The 23,053-nt window shown below is 40.3% G+C and overlaps 2 protein-coding genes across 9 annotated transcripts in view; one reads left to right on the top strand and one right to left on the bottom strand.

The window, feature by feature from the left end:
• The window catches only part of ZAR1L (zygote arrest 1 like), a 75,060-nt gene extending 52,516 nt beyond the window's left edge, over nt 1–22,544 (bottom strand). For 2 of the 8 annotated variants that reach the window (XR_009049072.1, XM_057707908.1), the window contains exons 1-4: nt 19,745–22,544; nt 19,109–19,201; nt 17,461–17,535; nt 11,182–11,238 (exon numbers count right to left, since the gene is read on the bottom strand). Coding sequence is in view for 7 of the 8 variants with exons in the window: in XM_057707908.1 (XP_057563891.1) it covers nt 11,200–11,238; nt 17,461–17,535; nt 19,109–19,201; nt 19,745–20,482 (945 nt within the window). In the remaining variant the exon portion in view is untranslated. Of the gene's footprint in view, nt 1–11,181; nt 11,239–13,159; nt 13,293–13,624; nt 13,988–17,460; nt 17,536–19,108; nt 19,202–19,744 lie in introns of those variants that run through there. The other 6 variants (XM_057707905.1, XM_057707903.1, XM_057707909.1 and 3 more) reach the window with 5 other exon arrangements.
• The window catches only part of BRCA2 (BRCA2 DNA repair associated), a 54,209-nt gene continuing 53,458 nt past the window's right edge, over nt 22,303–23,053 (top strand). The window contains exon 1 of the mRNA XM_057707895.1: nt 22,303–22,457. The gene's annotated coding sequence lies outside the window, so the exon portion shown is untranslated. The remainder of the gene's footprint in view (nt 22,458–23,053) is intronic.

Raw genomic sequence — 23,053 nt, 5'->3', positions numbered from 1 at the left:
CAGATGATCCAGCAATCCCACTCCTGGGCATATATCCAGACAAAACTAAAATCCGGAAAGATACTTGCACTCCAAGGTTCACGGCCACACTATTTACAACAGCCAAGTCATGAAGCAACCTAATGTCCATTGACAGATGAATGGATAAGAAGATGTGGTACATATATACAATGGAATACTACTCAGCCATAAAAAAAGAACAAAATAATGCCATTTGCAGCAACATGGATGCAACTAGAGATTATCATACTAAGTGAAGTCAGACAAAGATAAATACCATATGATATCACTTATATGTGGAATCTCAAATATGACACGAACCTATCTACAAACACAAACAGACTCATGGACATAGAGAACAGACTGGTAGTTGCCAAGGGAGAGGGTGGTGTGAGAGGGTTGGATTGGGAGTTTGGGATTAACAGATGCAAAATGGCACATACAGAATAGAGCGTTGTTATTTATCCAATGTATAGCAGATGGAACTGTATTCAATATCCTGTGACAAAATATAATGGAAAAGAATATGAAAAAGGATGTATATATATGTATAACTGAGTTACTTTGCTGTACAGCAGTAATTAACACATTGTAATTCAACTATACTTCAATAAAAAATAGAAAAAAAAAGATCTGCAGTGTTATCACAATGCAATGTGGAAACCACAAGTATGACTTCCCTTTCTTTTAATCTTAATTGCAATACTACAGTAAATCTGGTTTCAGATCAGGCAAAGTGTGATCTATTTGTAGATCTTTTATACAGTCTACGACTGCCTACGTGAACCCAGCCTATAAGACTGTGTGTCTAAAAATTATGGGGAAATTTTAAAAGAACATCTTTTGACAGTGGCTTTTCCATTTTCTTCTGGCCATAGGTTTGGGATAAGCTGTTTTTCTACTGTCCTGTCAGTTGTTTCCAAACCTCACTGGGGCCAGGAAATTAATACAAGTTAGGTTTAAGATGCTGAGAGACTTTCTGCTTGGGACCAGCTTGAACACTACATTTCCCACTTTGAAACTAACACCCACACTCTCCTGCTACAGTGAGAGAAGTAGGCATTTGCAGAGAGCAAAAAATTCTGTGGAATATGAGGCGGTGGAGGGGTAAGATATACATTAAAGATGGAGCTTTTCTCCCATTATCCCAAGAGGAAAAAAGTCAATAACAATACACACCTGTAAAGAGTAAAAGACTAGTTTAAGGTTAACCTGCTAACTGGTCCTGTTCTCAAAGTGTAGAGAGAATATCTATCCCCTCCACCCCAACTTCTCATTCTCAATTCTTGACTTGCAGAAAACAGGTCTAAATAGCTCTAAACCTATTTTCTAGAGTGCTCAAAGGCTGAAGGCATTGTTTAGATTTAGGTGTCCTGCAACTAATGTCAGTCCTTTGCAAAACAGGAGGTTCTCTTTGAACCCTGGAAACAAAGTAGAATTGGAGATTCCTGAGTAGGCAGGTGCAACTTCTGGACAGAGATCCTGGAGGAGAAGCTTCCAAATTTCACCAAGAACTAGGAGTGTCTGCATCCACGGTGCTTCAGTGAGGGCAGGCAAATAGCAGGTAAGGGAAAGGAGATACAACTGATAGCCTCAGATGTTTCCTTGTAAGATAGCGTGGCAAGAACTGGCTTATATATTATCCGTTCTCCAGACTGACATCACACTTCATAATAGCTCGGTATGAGGACTGCTGTCAAAATCGCCTGCATGGAAACATCCGTGCCACGGGGCCGGGCCGGGCTGCGCAAGGGACTTTGCCGGGAAAGACGTGCGGGCTCGTGCCGGAGAGCGGAGCCCCAGCAGGCTGTGAGTCCCTCTTAAAAGAAATAGTTCCTCACTTTCAAAGTCCCTGCAGAGTGATAATGAGCCCTCTCTTACAGCCAAAATCACACAGGGGCTCACAACAGCCCTAGGGACAGACTACAAGCTACACACTTCTTGGTACCCCTGGTCTTCAGGGAAGGTAGAGAAAATGAACCTTACTTTAAGGAAAACCTTAGCAAAGCTCTGCCAAGAGTCTCATGAACCCTGGACCAACCTGCTTCCTATTGCATGCCTCAGGGTCCTTGTGCCCCCAGGAGTAATCTGAGACTTAGCCCATTTGAAATGACCTATGGGAGGCCTCTCCTTATGACTGACATTCTACTGGATGAGGAAGTGAACCAGGCCCTGAGATACAAGGCACTGCCGGTTCCCGCTAAAACTACAGAGGAAGGAGCAGTTTCTTCACAAAGAAACCCTGGGGACCAAGTTCTTCTTCAAACCTAAAAAGAGGGGTCCCCCCAAGATCAACTATTGCCAAAATGGAAGGGCCCTTATAATTTTAACCACCCCCACTGCTGTTAAACTGCAAGGGACATCTAGTTGGGTACATTTGTCCAGACTAAAGCTTTTACCTCCAGAAACCCCACAGGTCACAACAGAGGAACAATACACCTGTGAGCCAGTGGAAGACCTGAGATACCTATTCAAAAGCTGGGCACCATCAACAGATAAGCAAAATGATGTAGTGGGTTGGCTCCTATTTGAAGCCTTAGCGGGACTTGGGACCTCTCTTGTTGGCTAATGTGGTTCTTGAAAATCGTCTGGCCCTTGATTACTTTCTGGCAGAACAAGGTAGAGTTTGTGCAACAACTAATACTTTCCTCTGCACTTGTATCAATGCAACAGAACATGTAAAAGTTAATATTAAGGAAATATATGCCCAAGCAGAGTGGCTTCATAATTTTGGCAGGGACGATATCACCTCCCTTGTCTATTAAGGAAGCCCAAAGTTAACCTGGTTCCTTCCCTTTTTTGGCCCTTTAATGGCTATTGTCGTTCTTTTTTTTTTTTTTTTTTTTTTAATTTATTTATTTTATTGGCTGTGTTGGGTCTTCGTTGCTGCACATGGGCTTTCTCTAGTTGCAGCGAGCGGGGGCTACTCTTCCTTGTGGTGTGCAGGCTTCTCATTGCAGTGGCCTCTCTTGTTGCAGAGCACGGGCTCCAGGCGTGTGGGCTTCAGTAGTTGCAGTACATGGGCTCAGTAGTTGTGGCTCACGGGCTCCAGAGCACAGGCTCAATAGTTGTGGCGCATGGGCTTAGTTGCTCTGCGACATGTGGTATCTTCCTGGGGCAGGGATTGAACCCGTGTCCCCTGCATTGGCAGGCGGATTCTTACCCACTGCGCCACCTAGGAAGGCCCCTATTGTTCTTTTTAGCCGTTGTTTGTTTAACCTTATAGTTAAGTTTGTGTCTTTTAGGTTCCAACAGTTTGAAATAAGGCTCATGATGGCTCAAGGAATTCAGCCCATTCTAGTGCAAAGTGGCCTAGGTCCCTACAGGTCTTTGGAACAGTCAGCGAGAGACTTCTACACCTCTAGGGTAGACTGGGGTTGGCGGCCCCTGTCCAGCAGGAAGAAGTTTCAGAGGAAGAGAACTTCAGCTTCTTACCCCTTAAGAATAAAGGTGTAGAGGGCTTCCCAGGTGGCGCAGCGGTTAAGAATCTGCCTGCCAATGTAGGGGACACAGTTTCAATCCCTGCTCCAGGAAGATACCACATGCCGCAAAGCAACTAAGCCCGTGCGCCACAACTATTGAGCCTGCTCTTTAGAGACTGTGAGCCACAACTATTGAGCCCATATGCTGCAACTACTGAAGCCCACATGCCTAGAGCCCATACTCCGCAACAAGAGAAGCCACAGCAATGAGGAGCCCGTGCACCACAACAAAGAGTAGCCCCCACTTACTGCAACTAAAGAAAGCCCGCGCACAGCAAAAAAAAAACCCAACACAGCCAATAAAATAAATAACTAAATTTATATAAAAAATAAAAAGAATAAAGGTGTAGAGTCTCTCAGTGGAGAATGAGACAGGCTGGGACCTGGGACTCTTGCTGCAGTGCTGCAATACTTGCACCTGGACACACCTCTCCTCCAGCAACAAAATACAAAGAACTGTACAGGACTAAAAGTAACTGTGTGCATGTGCAGTTGGGGCAAATTCTGGACAAAGGATACAAAGAGACCAAAAAACCCAACTGCCACTTTCAAAGAGCATGGAGCAAAAGCAGGGTACTGTGCATGGCCCCTGCACGCAATAGCACCTAAGGGATGGGCAAAACACCTAAGCCACCCCTCCAGCCCGAACCCTGAACACACCCCTATGCTGACCCCATATTAAAAACAAGCTCACCCCTCCCTCCAGGAGCAAGCAAGCAAGGGAACCTGTTGTTTGCTCTCGCTCCCCCTTTTGCAGCAGGAGCCCCCATAAAGCTGTGCCTGAAAATAAAATAACCAAATAGGACTCTGTTAAACTCAAAAGCTTTTGCAGAGCAAAGGAAACCATTGAAAAAAAAGGAAAGACAACCCAGAGAATGGGAGAAAATAAACCACAAATGAAGCAAACCAGCAAGGAATTAATTTCCAAAATATACAAAGAGCTTGTGCAGTTCATTATGAAAAAAACAATCCAATCAAAAAATGGGCCAAAGGGACTTCCCTGGGCATGCAATGGTTAAGACTCTGTACTTACACTGCAGGGGGCACAGGTTTGCTACCTAGTTGGGGAACTAAGATCAAGCATGCTGCAAGGCCCGGCCAAAAAATAAAAATAAAATAATTTTTTAAAATGGGCCAAAGATCTAAATAGACATTTCTCCAAAGAAAAGATACAGATGGCCAAAAAGCACTGGAAAAGATGCTCAACATCGCTAATTATCAGAGAAATGCAAACCAAAACTATAATGAGGTATCTCCTCACACCAGTCAGGACAGCCATCATCAAAAAGTATAAACAGTAAATTCTGGAGAGAATGTGGAGAAAAGGGAACCCTCCTACACTGTTGGTGGGAATGTAAATTGGTACAACCATTATGGAGAATAGTATGGAGGTTCCTTTAAAAATTAAAAATAAAACTACCATATGATCCAGCAGTCCCACTACTGAGCATATATCCAGAGTAAATCATAATTTTAAAAGGTACATGCACCCCAGTGTTCACTGCAGCACTATTTACAACAGCCAAGACATAGAAGCAACCTAAATGTCCATCTACAGAAGAGTGGATAAAGTACAGGGGACTTCTCTGGTGGCACAGTGGATAAGACTCCACACTCCCAAAGCAGGGGGCCCAGGTTCAATCCTTGGTCAGGGAACTAGATCCTACATGCATGCAGCTACTAAGAGTTCACATGCCACAACTAAGGAGCCTGCCTGCCACAACTAAGACCTGGTGCAACTAAATAAATAAAAAAATATTTTTAAATGGCTACAGATATGGAGGAATATAATCTCCATAATTAAAAAAAAGAATATGTGGCACATATATACAATGGAATATTACTCAGCCATAAAATAGAATGAAATAGCACCATTTGCAGCAACAATGGATGGACTTAGAGATCATCATCTAAGTGAAGTAAGTCATAAAGAGAAAGACGAATATCATATGATATCACTTATATGTAGAATCTAATTTTTTAAAACATGATACAAATGAACTTATTTACAAAACAGAAACAGACTTGCAGATGTAGAGGACAGACTTGTGGTTGGCCGGGGGCGGGGGGGGGGGGGGGATGTGTTGGGGGCAGGAGGGATGTGTTAGGACCTTGGAATGGACACACATATGTTACTATGTATAGGCTGGATGGCCAGCAGGGGCCTACTGCATGGCATGGGGAACTTTGCTTGGTATTCTGCGATGACCTATATAAGCGGGGAGTCTGGGAAGCAATGAATATATGTGTATGTATAACTGGGTCACTTTTCTGTACACCTGAGGCTGGTACAACGTTGTAAATCAACTATACTCCAATAAAATTAAAATATTTTTTAAAAACTACAATGAGATATCACCTTACACTGGTCAGAATGGCCATCACCAAAAAGTCTACAAACAACAAACACTAGAGAGGCTGTGGAGAAAAGGGAACTCTCTTGCACTGCTCATAAGAATGTAAATTGATACAGCCACTATGGAGAACAGTATGGAGCTTCCTTGAAAAACTAAAAATAGAATAACCATATGACCCAGCAATCCCACTCCTGGGCATATACCCAGAGAAAACTGTAATTCAAAAAGACACATGCACCCCAATGGTCATTGCAGCATTATTTACAATATCCAGGTCATGAAAGCAACCTAAATGTCCATCATCAGATGAATGGATAAAGAAGAAGTGGTACATATATACAATGGAATATTATTCAGCCATAAAAAGGAACGAAACTGGGACATTTGTAGAGACATGGATGGGCCTAGAGACTGTCATACAGGGTGAAGAGAGTCAGAAAGAGAAAAACAAATATCATATAGCAACGCACATATTCGGCATCTAGAAAAATGGTACAGATCAACTGGTTTTCAAGGCAGAAACATATGGACACCAAGGGGGGAAAGAAGGGGGGGACGAGGGGTCTGGGGTCGGATGAATTGGGAGATTGGGATTGCCATATATATATTACTAATAAGAAAAAAATATCAAATTGTACACTTTAAATAAATGCAGCTTATTGTATGTCAATTATACCAATAAAAGTTCTTTAAAGAAAAGAATTGGAAAATTTTAAATAAACAGTATTATTGTACTTTGTTAAAAGTTTAGTAAAATTCACATCTTAAGCCACATATACCTTGGACTTTGGGGTGATATAATATCTGAACAATTGTCTCTTTTTTTTCTATGTTTATTTTTCTGTTTAGATTTTCTGTCTTTTCTGGTCTCAGTTTTCAGAGGTTAGATTTGCTAGATTTTCAAATTTATTTGCATAGGGTTGAGCAAAATAGTTTTTACAATCCTTATTTCCTAATAATCGTTTTTTATTTTTGTAATTTTGCTTTTATTGCTTTTTAGTTTTTCCCTAAGAATCAACTTATGAACCTATTATTACTTCTATTTTTTGTTTGTAATAATTTCTTATCTTTACTAATTTTTCTGTTTTTTTGGTTTACTTTTCCTTATTGTAATTCCTTAGTTTGAACGTTTATTATTATTTCTTTTAAAATTGATGTAAATATTTATCCTAAAATTTCTCCAAGCATTTTTTTCAAATGTGTTCTATGGATTCTGATATACATTGTGTTCTGAATAATATTCTGAATATTATGCAATTTATTTTAATTTCTTACTTGACCAGAGAGTTTGTTCAAGCCAGTAGATTTTGAAATTTACAAGTGAAAGATTTTCATTTTCCTAATTTATGACTTTTTTTTTTAAGTCAGTAGTTTATCTATCCTTTTCTACTTTGTGGAATATTTGAGGTTTTATAGGCCTACTATGTGGACTGATTTTGAGAAAGTTCTCTGAGCATTTAAAAGATGGTTCACTATTTTCAAGATACAGAATAAACTAGTTAGCTCTTGGGGGGAGAAAAAGGAACAATCTCCCAAGACTGAACTAGGAAGAAATGGAAAATATGAACAGACCAATCACAAGTACTGAAATTGAAATTGTGATTAAAAAAAAAAAACCTCCCAACAAACAAAAGTCCTGGACCAAATGGCTTCACAGGTGAATTCTATCAAATATTTAGAGATGAGCTAACACCCATCCTTCTGAAACTTTTTCCAAAAAATTGCAGAGGAAGGAAAATTCCCAAACTCTTCTACAACACCACCATCACCCTGATACGAAAACCAGACAAAGATACCACAAAAAAAGAAAGTTACAGGCCAATATCACTGATGAACGTAGATGCAAAAATCCTCCACAAAATACCAGCAATCCAAATCCAAAAGTACATTAAAAGAATCATACACCATGATCAAGTGGGATTTATCCCAGGGACGCAAGAATTTTTCAATATTCGCAAAATCAATGTGATACACCACATCAACAAACTGAAGAATAAAAACCATATGATTATCTCAATAGAAGCAGAAAAAGCTTTTGACAAAATCCAACAACCATTTATTATTAAAAACTCTGCAGAAAGAGAGCAGAGAGGGAACATACCTCAACATAATAAAGGTCATATATGACAAACCTACGTCTAACATCATATTCAACAGTGAAAAGCTAAAAACATTTCCTCTAAGATCAGGAACAAGACAGGGATGTCCACTCTTGCCACTTTCATTCAACACAGTTTTGGAAGTCCTAGCTATGGCAATCAGAGGAGAAAAAGAAATAAAAACTAATCCAAATTGGAAAAGAAGTAAAACGGTCACTATTTACAGATGATGTGAAACTATACATAAAAAATCCTAAAGACACTACCAGGAAACTACTACAGCTCATGAATGAATTTGGTAAAGTTGCAGATTACAAAATTAATACACAGAGATCTCTTGCATTTCTATACACTAACAATGAAAGATCAGACAGAGAAATTCAAGAAACAATCCCATTTACCATTGCATCAAAATGAATAAAATACTTAAGAATAAACCTACCTAAGAAGGAGAAAGACCTGTACTCTGACAACTATAAGACACTGATGAAAGAAATTGAAGACGACACAAACAGGTGGGAAGACATACCATGTTCTTGGATTGGAAGAATTAATATCATCAAAATAACTATACTACCCAAGGTAATCAACAGATTCAATGCAGTCCCTATCAAATGACCAATGGCATTTTTCATAGAACTAGAATGAAAAATCTTAAAATTTGTATGGAGACACAAAAGACCCTGAATAACCAAAACAATCTTGAGAAAGAAAAACGAAGCTTGAGGAATCAGGCTCTCTCACTTCAGACTACACTATAAAGCTACAGTAATCAAAGGAGTGTGGTACTGGCACAAAAACATAAATATAGATCAATGGAACAGGATAAAATCTCAGAAATAAACCCACACAGTTATGGTCAATTGATCTACAACAAAGGAGACAAGACTATACAATGGAGGAAAGACAGTCTCTTCAATAAATGGTGCTGGGAAAACTGGACAGCTACGTGTAAAAAAAAAAAAAATTAGAACACTCCCTAACACCATACACAAAAATAAACTCAAAATAGATTGAAGACCTAAATGTAAGATTGGTCACTATGAAACTCTTAGAGGAAAACACAGGCAGAGCACTCTCTGACATATACCACAGCAAACAGTATCTTTTTTGATCCATCTCCCAGAGTAATGGAAATAAAAACAAAAATAAACAAATGGGACCTAATTAAACTCAAAAGCTTTGCACAGCAGTGGAAACCATAAACAAAATGAAAAGACAACCCACAGAATGGGAGAAAATATTTGCAAATGATGTGACCAACAAGGGATTAGTCTCCAAAGTTTACAAACAGCTCATGCAGCTTAATAACAAAACAAACAACCCAATCAAAAACTTAGCTGAAGACCTAAACAGACATTTCTCCAAAGAAGACATACAGATGGCCAAGAGGCACATGAAAAGATGTTCAACATTGCCAATTTTAACAGAAATGCAAATCAAAACTACAATGAGATATCACCTCACACCAGTCAGAATGGCTATCAGCAAAATGTCTACAAACAGTAAATGCTGGAGAGGGTGTGAAGAAAAGGGGACCTTCCTACACTGTTGGTAGGAAAGTAAATTGGTACAGCCACTATGGAGAACAGCATGGAGGCTCCTTAAGAAAGTAAAAATAGAGCTACCATATGCTTCTGCAATCCCACTCCTGGGCATATACCCACACAAAAACATGGTCCAAAAGGATACATGCACCCCATTGTTCATTGCAGCGCTGCTTACAGTAGCCAAGATGCAGAAACAATGGATAAAGAAGATGTAGTACATATATACAATGGAATATTACTCAGCCATTAAAAAGAATGAAATAATGCCATTTGCAGCAACATGGATGAACCAAGAGATTGTCATACTAAGTGAAATAAGTCTGACAGAGAAAGAAAAATATCATATGATATCACTTATATGTGGAATCTTAAAAAAATGATACAAATGAACTTATTTACAAAACAGAAACAGACTCATAGACTTAGAGAATGAGAACTTATGGTTACCGGAGGTGGTGGGGGGGAGGAGGGGTAGGGATAGTTAGGGAGTTTGGGATCGACATGTACACACTGCTATACTTAAAATGGATAACCAACAAGGGCCTATTGTATAGCACAAGGAACTCTGCTCAGTATTCTGTAACAACCTAACTGGGAAAAGAATCTGAAAAAGAATGGATACATGTATATGTATAACTGAATCACTTTGTTGTACACCTGAAACTAACACAGCATTGTTAATCAACCATACTCCAGTATAAAATAAAAAATTTAAAAAGTTGAAAATATTTAGCAAAAAAAAAAAAAAAAGCCAAAGTTAGACTAAACCATGACTAAAAGTAAATTAGAATCAGTATGGAGGCTATTAAATTGTTTCTAGTTTACCTTCTTTAAACGCTTTGAATTATATGCTATATTCTTTACAGAAACTAATAAAAATTAAAATGATTAGAAATATTTTTTTAAAAAATGGTTAGAAGATCTAAATAGACATTTCTCCAAAGAAGACATACAGATGGCCAAGAGGCAGATGAAAATATTCTCAACAACTCTAATAATTAGAGAAATGCAAATCAAAACTACAATGAGATACCACCTCATACCAGCCAGAATGGCTATCATCAAAAAGTCTACAAACAGTGAATACTGGAGAGGTTGTGAAGAAAAGGGAACCTTCCTACACTGTTGGTGGGAATGTAAATTGATACAGCCACTATGGAGAATAGTATGGAGGTATCTCAAAAAAGTAAAAATAGAATTACCATATGATCCAGCAATCCCACTCCTGGGCATACACCCAGAGAAAACCATAATTCTAAAAGATACGTGCATCCCAATGTTCACTGCAGCACTATTTACAATAGCCAAGATGCAGAAGCAAACTAAATGTCCATCAACAGATGACTGAATAAGGAAAATGTGGTACATATATACAATGTAATGTTACTCAGCCATAAAAAAAAAAAAAAAAGAAAGAATGCCATTTGCAGCAACATGTCTAGACCTGGAGATTATCATACTAAGTGAAGTAAGTCAGGCAGAGAAAGAGAAATATCATATGATATCACTTATATGTGGAAACTAAAAAAATGATACAAATGAACTTCTTTACAAAACAAAAACAGACTCACAGACTTCAAAAACAAACTTATGGTTACCAAAGGGGAAAGGTGGCAGGGAGGGATAAATTAGGAGTTTGGAATTAACATATACACACTACTATATATAAAACAGATGATCAACAAAGACCTACCGTATAACACAGGGAACTCTATTCAATATGCTGTAATAACCTACAAGGAAAAAGAATCTGAAAAAGAATGGATATATGTATAACTGAGATACTTTGCTATACACCTGAAACTAACACATTGTAAATCAACTATATGCCAATATAAAATTAAAATTAAAAAAATTAAATATAAAAAATAAAAATAAAAACAAAGCAATTTGGATACAAGCTGAAAATCAGAGGCTTTGGGAAAAGCACAGCATAGGTCAGTAGAACTGGCAGTGCCATAATAATTACCATACAAGTTCTAACTTAAAACCCAATACAGAGGGGGAAAAAGATAAGTTAAGCTAAAAGCAGAGTCAACTTATGGTAGGGAACACAGGATAAAGAGTTATTACTAATAGTTGAAATCTAATTAAATTACTCATTTTATTAAAACAAAAGAAAAAAAACAAGATCACCCAGTAACTCTTGGGACATTAAAGTTTTAGAATCATTGTTCTAAATGTTGGTGTGCCCCGTGGCCTTGTGCTGTACTCCTACTAGGTTATGCCATCCAGGTCCACAGTTTTAAATTATATATATATATATATATATATATATATATACACACACACACACATATACACACACATGCACACACATATATTTAAATATATATATATTTTATACATATATATTTTTTTTTGGCCATGCTCCTTGGCTTGCAGGATCTTAGTTCCCCAACCAGGGATCAAACCCAGGCCCCCTGCAGCGGAAGCGCAGAGTCTTAACCATTGGACCACCAAGGAATTCCCAGTACTATATATTTTTTAATTTCCAAATCCCTCCCTCTAGCTTCAACCTTCCTCCTAAATTCCAGATTCATATAACTAACAGCCTACATGATATCTGCATTTGGATGGAGTCTTAAATATTTCAAAATTAATGTTGAAAACAGAAGCCTTGGACTTCCCTGGTGGTGCAGTGGTTGAGAATCTGCCTGCCAACACAGGGGACAAGGGTTCAAGCCCTGGTCCGGGAAGATCCCACGTGCCGCGGAGCAACTGAGCCCGTGCGCCACAACTACTATGCCTGCAATCTAGAGCCCGTGAGCCACAACTACTGAAGCCTGAGAGCCTAGAGCCTGTGTTCCGCACAAGAGAAGCCACTGTGATAAGAAGCCTGCGCACTGCAACGAAGAGTAGTCCGCCCTCACCGCAAGTAGAGAAAGCCCATGTGCAGCAATGAAGACCCAATGCAGCCAATAAATAAATAAACAAATTTATAAAATAGGAAAAAAAGAAAACAGAAGCCTTCTCCCATCTCATTATATAGCCCCACCAAAAAAGGACAGCTAAGTTTACTAAGTACCTGTTACAGATAATAACCTAAGTGCTTAGCATGTATCAGCTGCTTTAGTCCTCACATCACCACCACCAAGAACAGTTACTATTATTGTCCCCATTTACAGAAGAGTCATTGAAAGACAGCATGTAAATAACTTGCCCACAATCATGTGTCTTCCAAGTATCACACCAAGGATTTGAAGTTAGGTAATTTGAGTCCAGAATATGTTCCTGTTATACCTCTCTGTTCCCTACAACCCACAGCTCAAAGAAATCTAAAACTCATCATTTATTTCACCAGCACCCACTTCTAATCCTGTGCATTACATTTTCAAACATTATCTGGAGTGGATGTATTTCTCTCCATCTCCAGTCACCCACTCTTTTCCAAGCCATCATTTTGTTCATGTTTTCATTAACCTCCCAACTGGTCTCCCTCCTTCTACTCTACCTGGTCCTCTCTCATAGCAGTATGTTTTTTATGGTAAGAATCTGATGTCAGTGCCTTGTTTACACCCTTTCATAGGCTGCCATATGCTCGATCTGAGCCCTGTCTTCTCCAGCCTATGCCTGACATGAGCCTTAGGGCTCTTGTTCCTGAGACATGCCAAGTACACGTCCTACCCCCTCTCCAGGATCTTCGCTCTTTCTGTTTTACTGGATCAAAATCATCTTCTCCTCTCCATGTTCCCCCTCATCCTGCAGGTCTCAATTCTCATGTCACTTCTTTTCAACAACTTTATATAAAAGAGTTACTCTTGTATAGTCTCATTTCTTTCATCGTACTTAACACATCTGAATCTGAGAAAAAATACAAATATAGTAGTTAAGGCCATGGAGAATGTACTAGTCTACCTAGGTTCAAATTCTGGCTTTACCCTATAATCTTCCTGTGGCTCCCTCTCCTCATTTATTAAAAAGGAGTACAGTAAGACTGCTGTGATGAGTTACAACAATGCCTGGCATATACTAAGTGCTATTTAAGCATTTGCTATAATGATTATAGCAAATGCTTAATTGTCTCTGTTGCTAGCACTTAGAACACCCAGTTTACAGAAGTTTGTCAAATGAATGACTATTGTTCCTCTTCATTGTTCCGTTCATATTAGTGATAGGATCTACCATTTCCCAATGTTTTATTGATGTTTTACCCCAGGATCATCAATTAATGTGCCTTCATGGTCTATTTTACATGCATTTATTTTATTCTAGTCACATTGATAACTGTCATACAACCTACAAAAAGTACAAAAGCCTAAACCATTTTCCAATACCAGTCAGAGCCAAGTTGCAGTAGAGGAAATATAAGTTACAAGAAGAGTTCAGATGTCCTGTACAAAGCATACTGCCTGTCACATGATGTATTTAAAGCTGTAAATATTGCCACAGGAGAATCTCTTGTCTTTGCAGCGGCCACACAGTTCCTGCCGATGAGGCCTCCTTAGATCGATGTGTCTTTTCTTTTGAGGACAGGAACAACGAGACTGTGAACAGGTCTTTTGAAAAGAAGCAACAGTTTGGGCACTAAATGATCAAATTAGTTCTTCAAATTTGGTCTCTGAAAATACTTCTCCCCACCACTCCTATCCCTATCTTTATCCTCCTTTGAATCCTATGAGAAGTCCAAGACCAAGTTGTACAAAACCACTCATAGCCCACTAAGTGTCATGCATTTTTCAAGATGAATGATCAAAGATGATATTTAAGAGAATATTGCTGAGCCAATCCAGAAGATGTAAGAGAAAAGGTTTAAAAGTCAGAGTTTTGTAGAGTCTATTCTTTATGTAGGTTTTTACATTTGTACCCATGTGGGAATGAGGAGCAGTGGGTATTAAGTGATTTGATTACCTAGACTGGAACATTTAAAAAATGCTAGAGCAGTGATTCTCAACCAGTAGTATTTTAGCTACCAGCAGACATTTGTCAATATCTGGAGATATTTTTGGTTGTCACACTGGAGGGAGGGATGTTCTAGAGGAAGCTAAATGTTTTCCTTCCAGACATGCCTAATCTTTGCTGGAATTGGAAGTGTTTTTAACCATGATTCCATTCTATCTTCTGATAAATAAAAATCACACCCCATGGAGACTGGTATACTGCCCTGGTCCACATTCCCAACCCTGCTAATCTTTGAAAATTTATAATCACTGCTCTGTTTTCTGTGTATGTCCATAGCTAAAAAGAAATAATCAAGCTTTACCTTTTATATTGTGAAAATAGGCATCTTTATTTTCCAAATGAGAGTCTCAGGTATGATTTATGAAATGTTGTACTAACTTCCATCTCCCACTCTTCTACTGATGAGTATGCATCACCCTAAGAAAATTCTAACAGCAATGCTCACGTGGTGTTCATTCTATGTACTGCACCAAGCACTTTATATAAATTCATTTAATTCTTGCATCACCTTTATAAGGAAGAAAAGGCTCGATTTTTTTTTTTAAATTTAATTTAAAAAATCAGGATTTACTCTAAAAGGTAGGTTTCTGATTTTAGCAATGGTGGATTAGGTAGTTTTGACAAAGTCTCCTGCTTACGACAACAAGAAAAGCTGAGCAGAGAATAATTAAAAACAAGAACTACTTGAAGGCGCTGGAGAAGAACCAGTTTATCAGAGAAAGAAACCCAGAAATAGAGATGAGCCTGACATTTTGGGACTATTTTCTCTCTAAAGGCAATTCTGTAAGAGGTGAAAGACAACAGGGAGCTGAAAATGAGCTTAACAATTTGATGAGGCTGAGAGATAACCTTAAATACATCAAAATAGGAGAGCCCTGGTAAACAATTCAGGTTTTGTGCTGGGACCCTGAAGGACCCTGAAAGGCTACACTCTAAGAATAAGAATGAACCAAAAATTGACCAGCCTTCACAGATGCTGAAGACCGGCTTCAAAACAGCTCAACCCTCACTGGAAAATAGTAATCTGAAATTGCTAGTGTCCCCAACTGCCCAACAGAAGCAACCAAGTCTTCTGTGAAAAAGGATACTATCCTAAGCCTCGAATTATCACTGTAATTTTTCATTTACAATTTATAGCCCTCAAAAGTAACCAAGTGTAAGGAGACAGAACAACATAGTTGAAAACCAAGGAATGAGAAGAGAATAGCAACACAACCATAGGGGATTAAGTTAATGGAATTTCCTGGTACAGATTTTTAAGAAAATGATGCTTAATATGTTCAGTGAAATGAGACTGATATTTCCAGCAGAGAACTGGACGTTACTTAAAAAGACATAAAAATTCTAGTACTGAAAAATGCAGTAACTGAAATCTATAGCTGAATAGATAGGTTTGACAGCAGACTGAAAAGAGCAAAAGGAAAAATTAGAGAAATGGAAGATAGTTTAGTAGTTGATATCCAAACTGAAGCAAGGAGAGAGAAATGCACAGGAAATACAGAAAAGAGCATAAAAGGTATAAGTGATATGGTGAAAGATCTAATATGAGTAATTAGAAGAAAGGAGGCAGAAGTAATATTTTAAAAGATAATGGCTGATAATTTTCCAAAAGTGATAAAAGTCTTCAAGCTACAGATTTAAGAAACACTATGAGTTATAAGCAGGATAAATACAAAGAAACCACAATTAGGCATGAATTGTACAACTGCTGAAAAACAAAGCAGAGAGAAAACTCTTAAAAGCAAACAGACTTAAGGTGACAAAAGTGAGATATATTACTTCAAAGGAGCTGCAATAAGACCAATAGCCGACTTTACAGAAACAATGAAGGTCATATCCTTAAGGGAAAGAAAAACTACTGCCAACCTAAAAATTTTATACTCAGCAAAAATATCCTTTAAAAAAAAGTTATCCAGACAAAATAAAATGTTTCAGCTTCAGACCTGCATTACAGGAAATATTAAAATGTGGTTCCAGACACAAAAAAGACCTATGAGCAACAGAAAGGGTAAATATGTAGCTAAACTAAATTAATTATGCCTACAAAAATGTCTCAAAGTTTAAAATTAACATACAACAATAGCAGCAAAGAAGTTTGGATGAAGTGATAAGGAATTAGTGTGTTCTAAGGTCACTGCATTGTCAAGGAGAGGTAAGACTGACTTATCAACATAAATTGTTTAAGAGTCATGCTGTAAGATGAACATTAAAGAAGAACATTAAAGAATGAATAACTGCCAAGACACTGGGAGGTGGTTTTTAAAAGATCAATTCAAGTGAACACAAGAAGAAAAAGTAGTAAGAGAATATATTTAAATCCAAAGTAATCATAGTAAACAAACAGACTAAATGAGAATGTCAGACTAGAAAATCTAAATCATTTATAACTATTGGACTAGTTTTTTAAATTATTTCTAAGTAATATAAAAAATATTTTTAAGGAAGTGAAGGATTTAAGTTAAAAAAATTCTTGATTATGAAAATCAACTATGTCACACTTTTCTGAAAAGCTTAAAAGAGACATCTCCTGCAAGCTGTTTTAGGTAAGAGCTCACTGAATTCTGTGCCATCCTAGACCTTGGAGACACCATGGAATCTGATCACAGTTCTAATATTATCAGTCTAACCTTAGGCAAGTTATTTTCTTATTGGACTTTAGCTTTCTGGTCTGCATCATGGGAATAACACCTACCTCAAAGGTTAGATTACAGGAGATAATGAAAAGCATTTGGCCCCAAGTTTGACACACAGTAAAAGCTTAATAAAGGTTATCTATTAAACTATACACGGTGTGTTTGAGGAAAAACACACATACCACATACATACACATACCACATACACAAACATACCACATAAAGCAACTTAAGAGTAAATCTTCCCCCTTCCCCCAGGAAAAAAAACTAGAATTTATGCTTTCTTTCCTAAAATATTACAAAAATTCAAACATATAGAAAACCTAATACTCTTATACAAATATCTGAGTCTAGCAAAGTCTAGCATTTTGCCACAGAAGCTTCATGCTTGCAAATGAAAACATTATAGACATAACGGAAATATTCCATTTGCTTACCTGGCATTGGATCGCTTCTACTCGGTAAGGGTTATAACTCTTTTGGCATTTGCAACAGAGTTGTTTGAAATAAACCTAAAGAGAAAATTGTCTTTTAGACAAGTTTACACATACACTAGGCTCCCAGTTCTTAATTTAAGTAATCCATTCCTTCACCTTGTAGCTTGCTCTTGCCCAACCTCTACGCTGAGGTCTTAAGCTCTTCTAGTGCTATCAATCACTTTTCCTTATTCTTTGAACCTCATTTTCCTTACCTATAAAATCGAGACAATACCACTTCCTTTTTCGTTAATTCTGACAAGTACCCAATGATGTACATAAAATACCACAGTAAAAATCTTCAGTGAGAAGTAGCGATTATAATTTTCTTCATTGTGCAGGCAGAGCCCTTGACCTTCTCCTTTTGTCCCAGTCTATTTGCCTGTACTTTTTCATTTTTTTCAGTATTTATCTACTTGACATTCAAATTACTTATAGTTACCCACCAACACATGTGGTTTCTGGGCTTTGCGCATTTTCCTGTGCACTTTCTCTCCCTTCCTCACTAGGTGAACTCCTATGTATAAACCTTTAAAATCCTGCCTGGAGATCAAGATGCCTTTGCTCTGACAGGGTTAATGTCCCCCTCCTGTATCATCCTGTACCACTTCCATGCCACGGGGGCCAATGCATGTATCACCAAACCTAATTTTGTCTGAGTCACTCCTATCAGAATAAATTTCTTCAGGATGAGTCTATATCTTTTTCTCTGTATCCTAGGGTCACAAGTGTTTGAATTAAATCCATTGTTTCTCTTCTGGTAAGAGAAGGAAAGTAATTTTAGTTCAGTTTAAAAATCTATTCACCTCCAGGGTCTAGTAAATGGCTAGTGTAAAAAAAAAAAAATAATCAAGTTTGCATTCAGCTCTTAGCATGCCCTCCTTGCCCCCTCCCTCTACAGTCCTTAAGCCAGAAAAGCAGTTTCTAAAATGCAACATCCCAGGGGGCTAAACTCAAATGCCTGTAGAGGTTAATGAGAGAGACCAGATGTCAACTGTAGCAAAATGAAGTGCACAAGCCCAGTGAAAGGAAACAGAAGCTGCTCAGCCTCAGCGGACTGCTCTCACAATGAAACCACAGTGTTTAATGACCAGAGTTTGATTGTTCAGGGAAATCTGGAAATGCAGAATGTGGACTCTTTCCCAACCTTAATATGTTGATAACTAATTCAAATTAAGCCAGGGAGCCTAAACAAGCCAGTATCTCAAGGTTAACCTTTACAATCAAGTATTTCTCTCATTGCCCCACCTTGTGGACAGACAGTGGAAATTTTCTAGAGCTAAGGCCCAAACCTGATACAATACACCAACTAAAAAATTGATTATAGCAAGTCCCAAAGTATACAAGAGTTACGAGTTCAGCTAAATAACCTGACATTTTGTCCAACGCAACTACCAAACCAAATACAACACCAGGATATGGTTCAGGAGCTCAAGAGCTCTTGTGGACGGCCCAATTTCAGTTTAATCCAAACATTTACTGAGCACCTATTACGTGCCTGGCACTGAGACAGCATAATACTCAAGCTCCATTAGGAAACATATTCTTCATCTATTTAACATCTGTGCCCGCCCCATTCTTCTCCCATGTCCCGTTCACTTTTACTTACCTTATTAGTTCCAGAAATGCACCACACATAAGCACTCTCCCATCTGGTCTTACAATCTTTACAGTGAAAATAGCCATATTTTGGTTCTAAAAACTGCAAATAAGGAGGAAAAGTCCTTTACTATCTTTGAGTGGGGGGGGATAAAAGACAGATCCTCTATCCTGTGGCTTTGTATAAGAAAAAACAAGAAGCTTCCTTAACCTCATTCATAGCTACTCTCAAGGTCACTACATGAATTCAGCTCTCAAGGTCACTACATGAACTCAGCTCTCAAGGATTGATTACTCTGGGACGCTTCTAGCTGCTCTCAGGCTTTTCCAATCTATTTTCCCCAAGGCCATTAGCACCATCTGCACAAAACGAAAATCTGATCACATATTTCACAAACCTGAAACCCTTCTTTGTCTCATCTCCAATAGCTATGGTTCCCAAGCTTTGGGTTTTCACAGGCTTAAAGTTGGCATTTTACCAACAGTTAAAAACAAAACCGCACATAGGGTATGTAAAATACATGTCTTCGGAACTTTCTCTCCATCGTCAAATAAAGGGAGGAAGCCAGAGAAAGTTCTCCTCTCAATGCGCCAGAAACTGAAAAAAAGGAAAGAGAGGGCTGAGGCTAGGAGAGAGAAAGCTCACCTGGAAGTTGGGCTTCTGGAGCGGCTCGCTGGCGTCTCCTTGGGCTTGTTTGCTCTTCCTTTCCCGTGGACTCGAGGTATCTTCCTCCCCCAACTCCTCTCGCTGCTGGAGTTCCTCCCGCTGGCCCTCTTCCGACCTTGGTGGTGTTGGTGGTGGCAGCTGCTGCAAGCTGGCCTCTGGAGGACCCGAAAGCGCCCCCCTCTCCTTGCCGTCCCCATCCTTCCGCAGCCGCACCAGGCCCCTACGGCCCATCACTGGTGAATAGACTCCCCAGGCTGACACGGGTACCTTGTGGCCTGTGGTGCCCCAGGGGGAGCGGCTGTGCAAGGTGCGAGGCCCCAGCGAGCACTGCACGGACTTGTCCACCCGTGGGCTCACCTGCACGCCAACCTCCTTGGTGTTGGCCTTGCACAGTCGCAGGCTCAAGCTGGGGTTCATCTGGGAGAGAATGGCCTTAAGCTGGGCCCTCTTGTAAGGGCCCACGCAGTAGTCGGAGGCGTTGGAAGGCACAAGCAGCCCCGGCCTTGCCAGGAAAGCGGGGGGACCGTTGTTTTGCCTCCAGTCAGGCTGTATGTGTTCAGAGAGTCCAGGCTGGCTCAAAGGCATTGTGTTCCCATAGCCTGGGTACAAGCTGTAGGGAACACGGACGAAGCGCTCCATCCGTCCACCCTGAACCCAGAAGCAGTGCAATATCCTGGGGCAGTCTGTTTGTGTCCTCGGTTTGCCTTCCACCCTCATCCGCCCCCTTTCTCCAGATCAAGTTGGTTCAGGTTCTTCATTTATTTCAGATTGTGATGGTTGCTGCTGCCTATTACCTTAATTGGAGGAGGTAAGGCAATCTCCCTACCTATGGAGGTCTAATTGCTGCCTCATCCCTAATTGCTTTTCTCTGGCTCTTCAATTCACTAAGCCCGAATCTTTTTTTCAGAGCTGTTTTTCATTTACCTTCTTATTCACACACATGCTTTAATTAGCAATGCATTAATTCACTATTCCCATAGTCACTTACCATTTTAGAGATCCTGTTTTAAAAGATACTGTACATCGAATACAAGCAGTAAATTATTTGAGCTGCCGCACTAGAAGGGTGAGTATACGGAAGGAAGTATATTACGGCAGAGCTAATGAATGTTAAAAACCTGGTACCACAAAAGCAAGGAGCATAAAGTTATGGGGGGAGGGGGAGCTGTGTATGCAGTGAAAAAATATATTATGACAAGCCAACAGTTCTCATTAGTCCACTCTAGTGAGGACCCCCCCCCCAAAAAAAGGGGGAAAGAAGCAAATTCTTCTCATTTAGAGGTTAAATACAGACAATCACAGGATAGTTAAATATCTGATATCACACAGAGTTGAACTGAAACTTGGGCCTTGTTTACCCAGCAACTTACTTAACTAGATGATTGTTTCCCCATCTGACAATACTAACAAATTTATAAGATTATTATAAGATTAAACGTGATATTGCTTATAAAGCACAAAGCAGAATAACCCATACATGTTCATTAAGTGGTAGCTGTTATTGGATAAGGATCACAGGCCTGTGTTTCTTTGCTATTTGGACCTAGATGATCATAAGCTTTGGTATCTATCTGTATTGCTAAGGCTTCCTACTACAGCAAAGGATTATGATCAAACTATCACGATGAAACACCTCAGGTACCAAGTAGAGGCCACTCTTTTTTAAATCCAAGGTTGCTTCCACTGTTTACTGCTCAAGAGCCTTCAGGAAGCAGCAAGGCCCATGAGTCAGTCTCACCTCCAGAATCCAGCTGAAGGCTTTCAAGTCCTACAATAGACCTGAATTAAGCCTTGTGCTAGGCATATCACAGACCCTGTAAATGACTGGAGTGCTTCCAGGGCAGTCTGCAGGGGAAATCAGGCACAAAACAGGTGCTTGGTACCCTAGGGATGTCAAGGACGCTACCGGAAGCCTGCAGAAGGAAGTACCTAACAGGGCAGAAGACTTGAGGTGGGTTTCACAATTTTTCAAGCAGGGAAACAGGCTCTAGAGGTTTTGAAATCCTGCTGCCTAAGAGCAACACGCGGACTAGGACCAACGTCCTCTGGTTTCAAATCTCAGCCTCTTCCACTCTATACGGAGCAGTCAGCTGGGCAGAGAGTTATCCACACCCACGGACCACTCTGGGGTTTTCTAACGCCTGCCCACGTTGAGGGACCCCATTCTTTGGACAGAAATAAAGACTTTTCACAGACCCCAGGCCGCAACCGAGGGTAACCACCCAAACATGACATGGAGCGGAGAGAAGAGGGAGGAGGCGGGGGAGTATACACAGGGCGTGGTCCCTCCAAGCAGCGAGGCATGGTACTCTGAAGGCTCGGGAGAAGAGAACGAGCGCCCCAGCTCCCTCTTTAGCAGCTCAGCACTGACTGTCAAGCAGATGATCACCGACTGGCTTGGCCCACAGCTGGCGGCCGCGGCGGCCCCGCCAGGGCCTGACTTCCGGGTGGCGCGCACGCTGCGTGCCGCGTAATGGCGTCATCGCGTGACGTATCCCGAGAGCCGGCTTTTGGCGCCAGAGTCTGAAACCTAGCGAACGGAGGCGGGGCTGCTGGGGCTCCGAGCCCTGGGTGTCGTCTGGGGCGGTGGGTCGCCGCGAAGAGGAGCCTGAGGGGTCCGGTTTCTGATCTAAGTGCCGGCGCGGGTTTTGTCAGCCTGCTCTGACCCAAAAGAGCTGTACCTGTGAAGGCGGTCAGTGTTGGCAGGGGTGGAGACGGGCCAGCCTTCCGCGGTCTCAGGCGGCGGGGAGCGTCTCCGGTGCTCGGGTGGGAGCCGAGCCTCCTGCCCCCGCTGGTCCCTGCCCGCCCCGCGCCGACGGGGAGAAGGGACCGGCTCCTCGGGCCGGAGGTTCGAGCCCCGCCTCTTGCCGGGGGGACTCCATTGCCCAGCATTGGGCGCCGCTTGTCCCAGAGATCCTATACCCGAACTTTCCTTAATTGGAATCACGATGGAGTTACTTTCACGGAGTATTGCTATTTGGGAAAATGTTTTAAACCCTGTGGCACTCTGTATCTGCCCCCCCCCTTAGTCCCTGGGTGATTGCCAGTGGTAACCAAGATTTGCTGATTGGGAGTTGTCTAATGGTGTTTATCCAATAGGCCTCGCTAACTGAGCAGCCACGAGCCACACGTGACTAGGTAATTTCATGAAGATTAGATAATGTTAAAAATTCTGTTCTTGAGTCAGATCTTGCCACATTTCAAATGCTGAATGTGGCCAGTGGCTGCTTTATTGGACGGCACAAAGGTAGAATGCTCTCTTCATCGCGGTGAGTTCGACTGTTTGTC

Source organism: Hippopotamus amphibius, chromosome 14, assembly GCF_030028045.1.
Source record: "Hippopotamus amphibius kiboko isolate mHipAmp2 chromosome 14, mHipAmp2.hap2, whole genome shotgun sequence".
Lineage (NCBI taxonomy): Eukaryota > Metazoa > Chordata > Mammalia > Artiodactyla > Hippopotamidae > Hippopotamus > Hippopotamus amphibius.
This window is presented reverse-complemented; position numbering and strand designations above follow the sequence as displayed.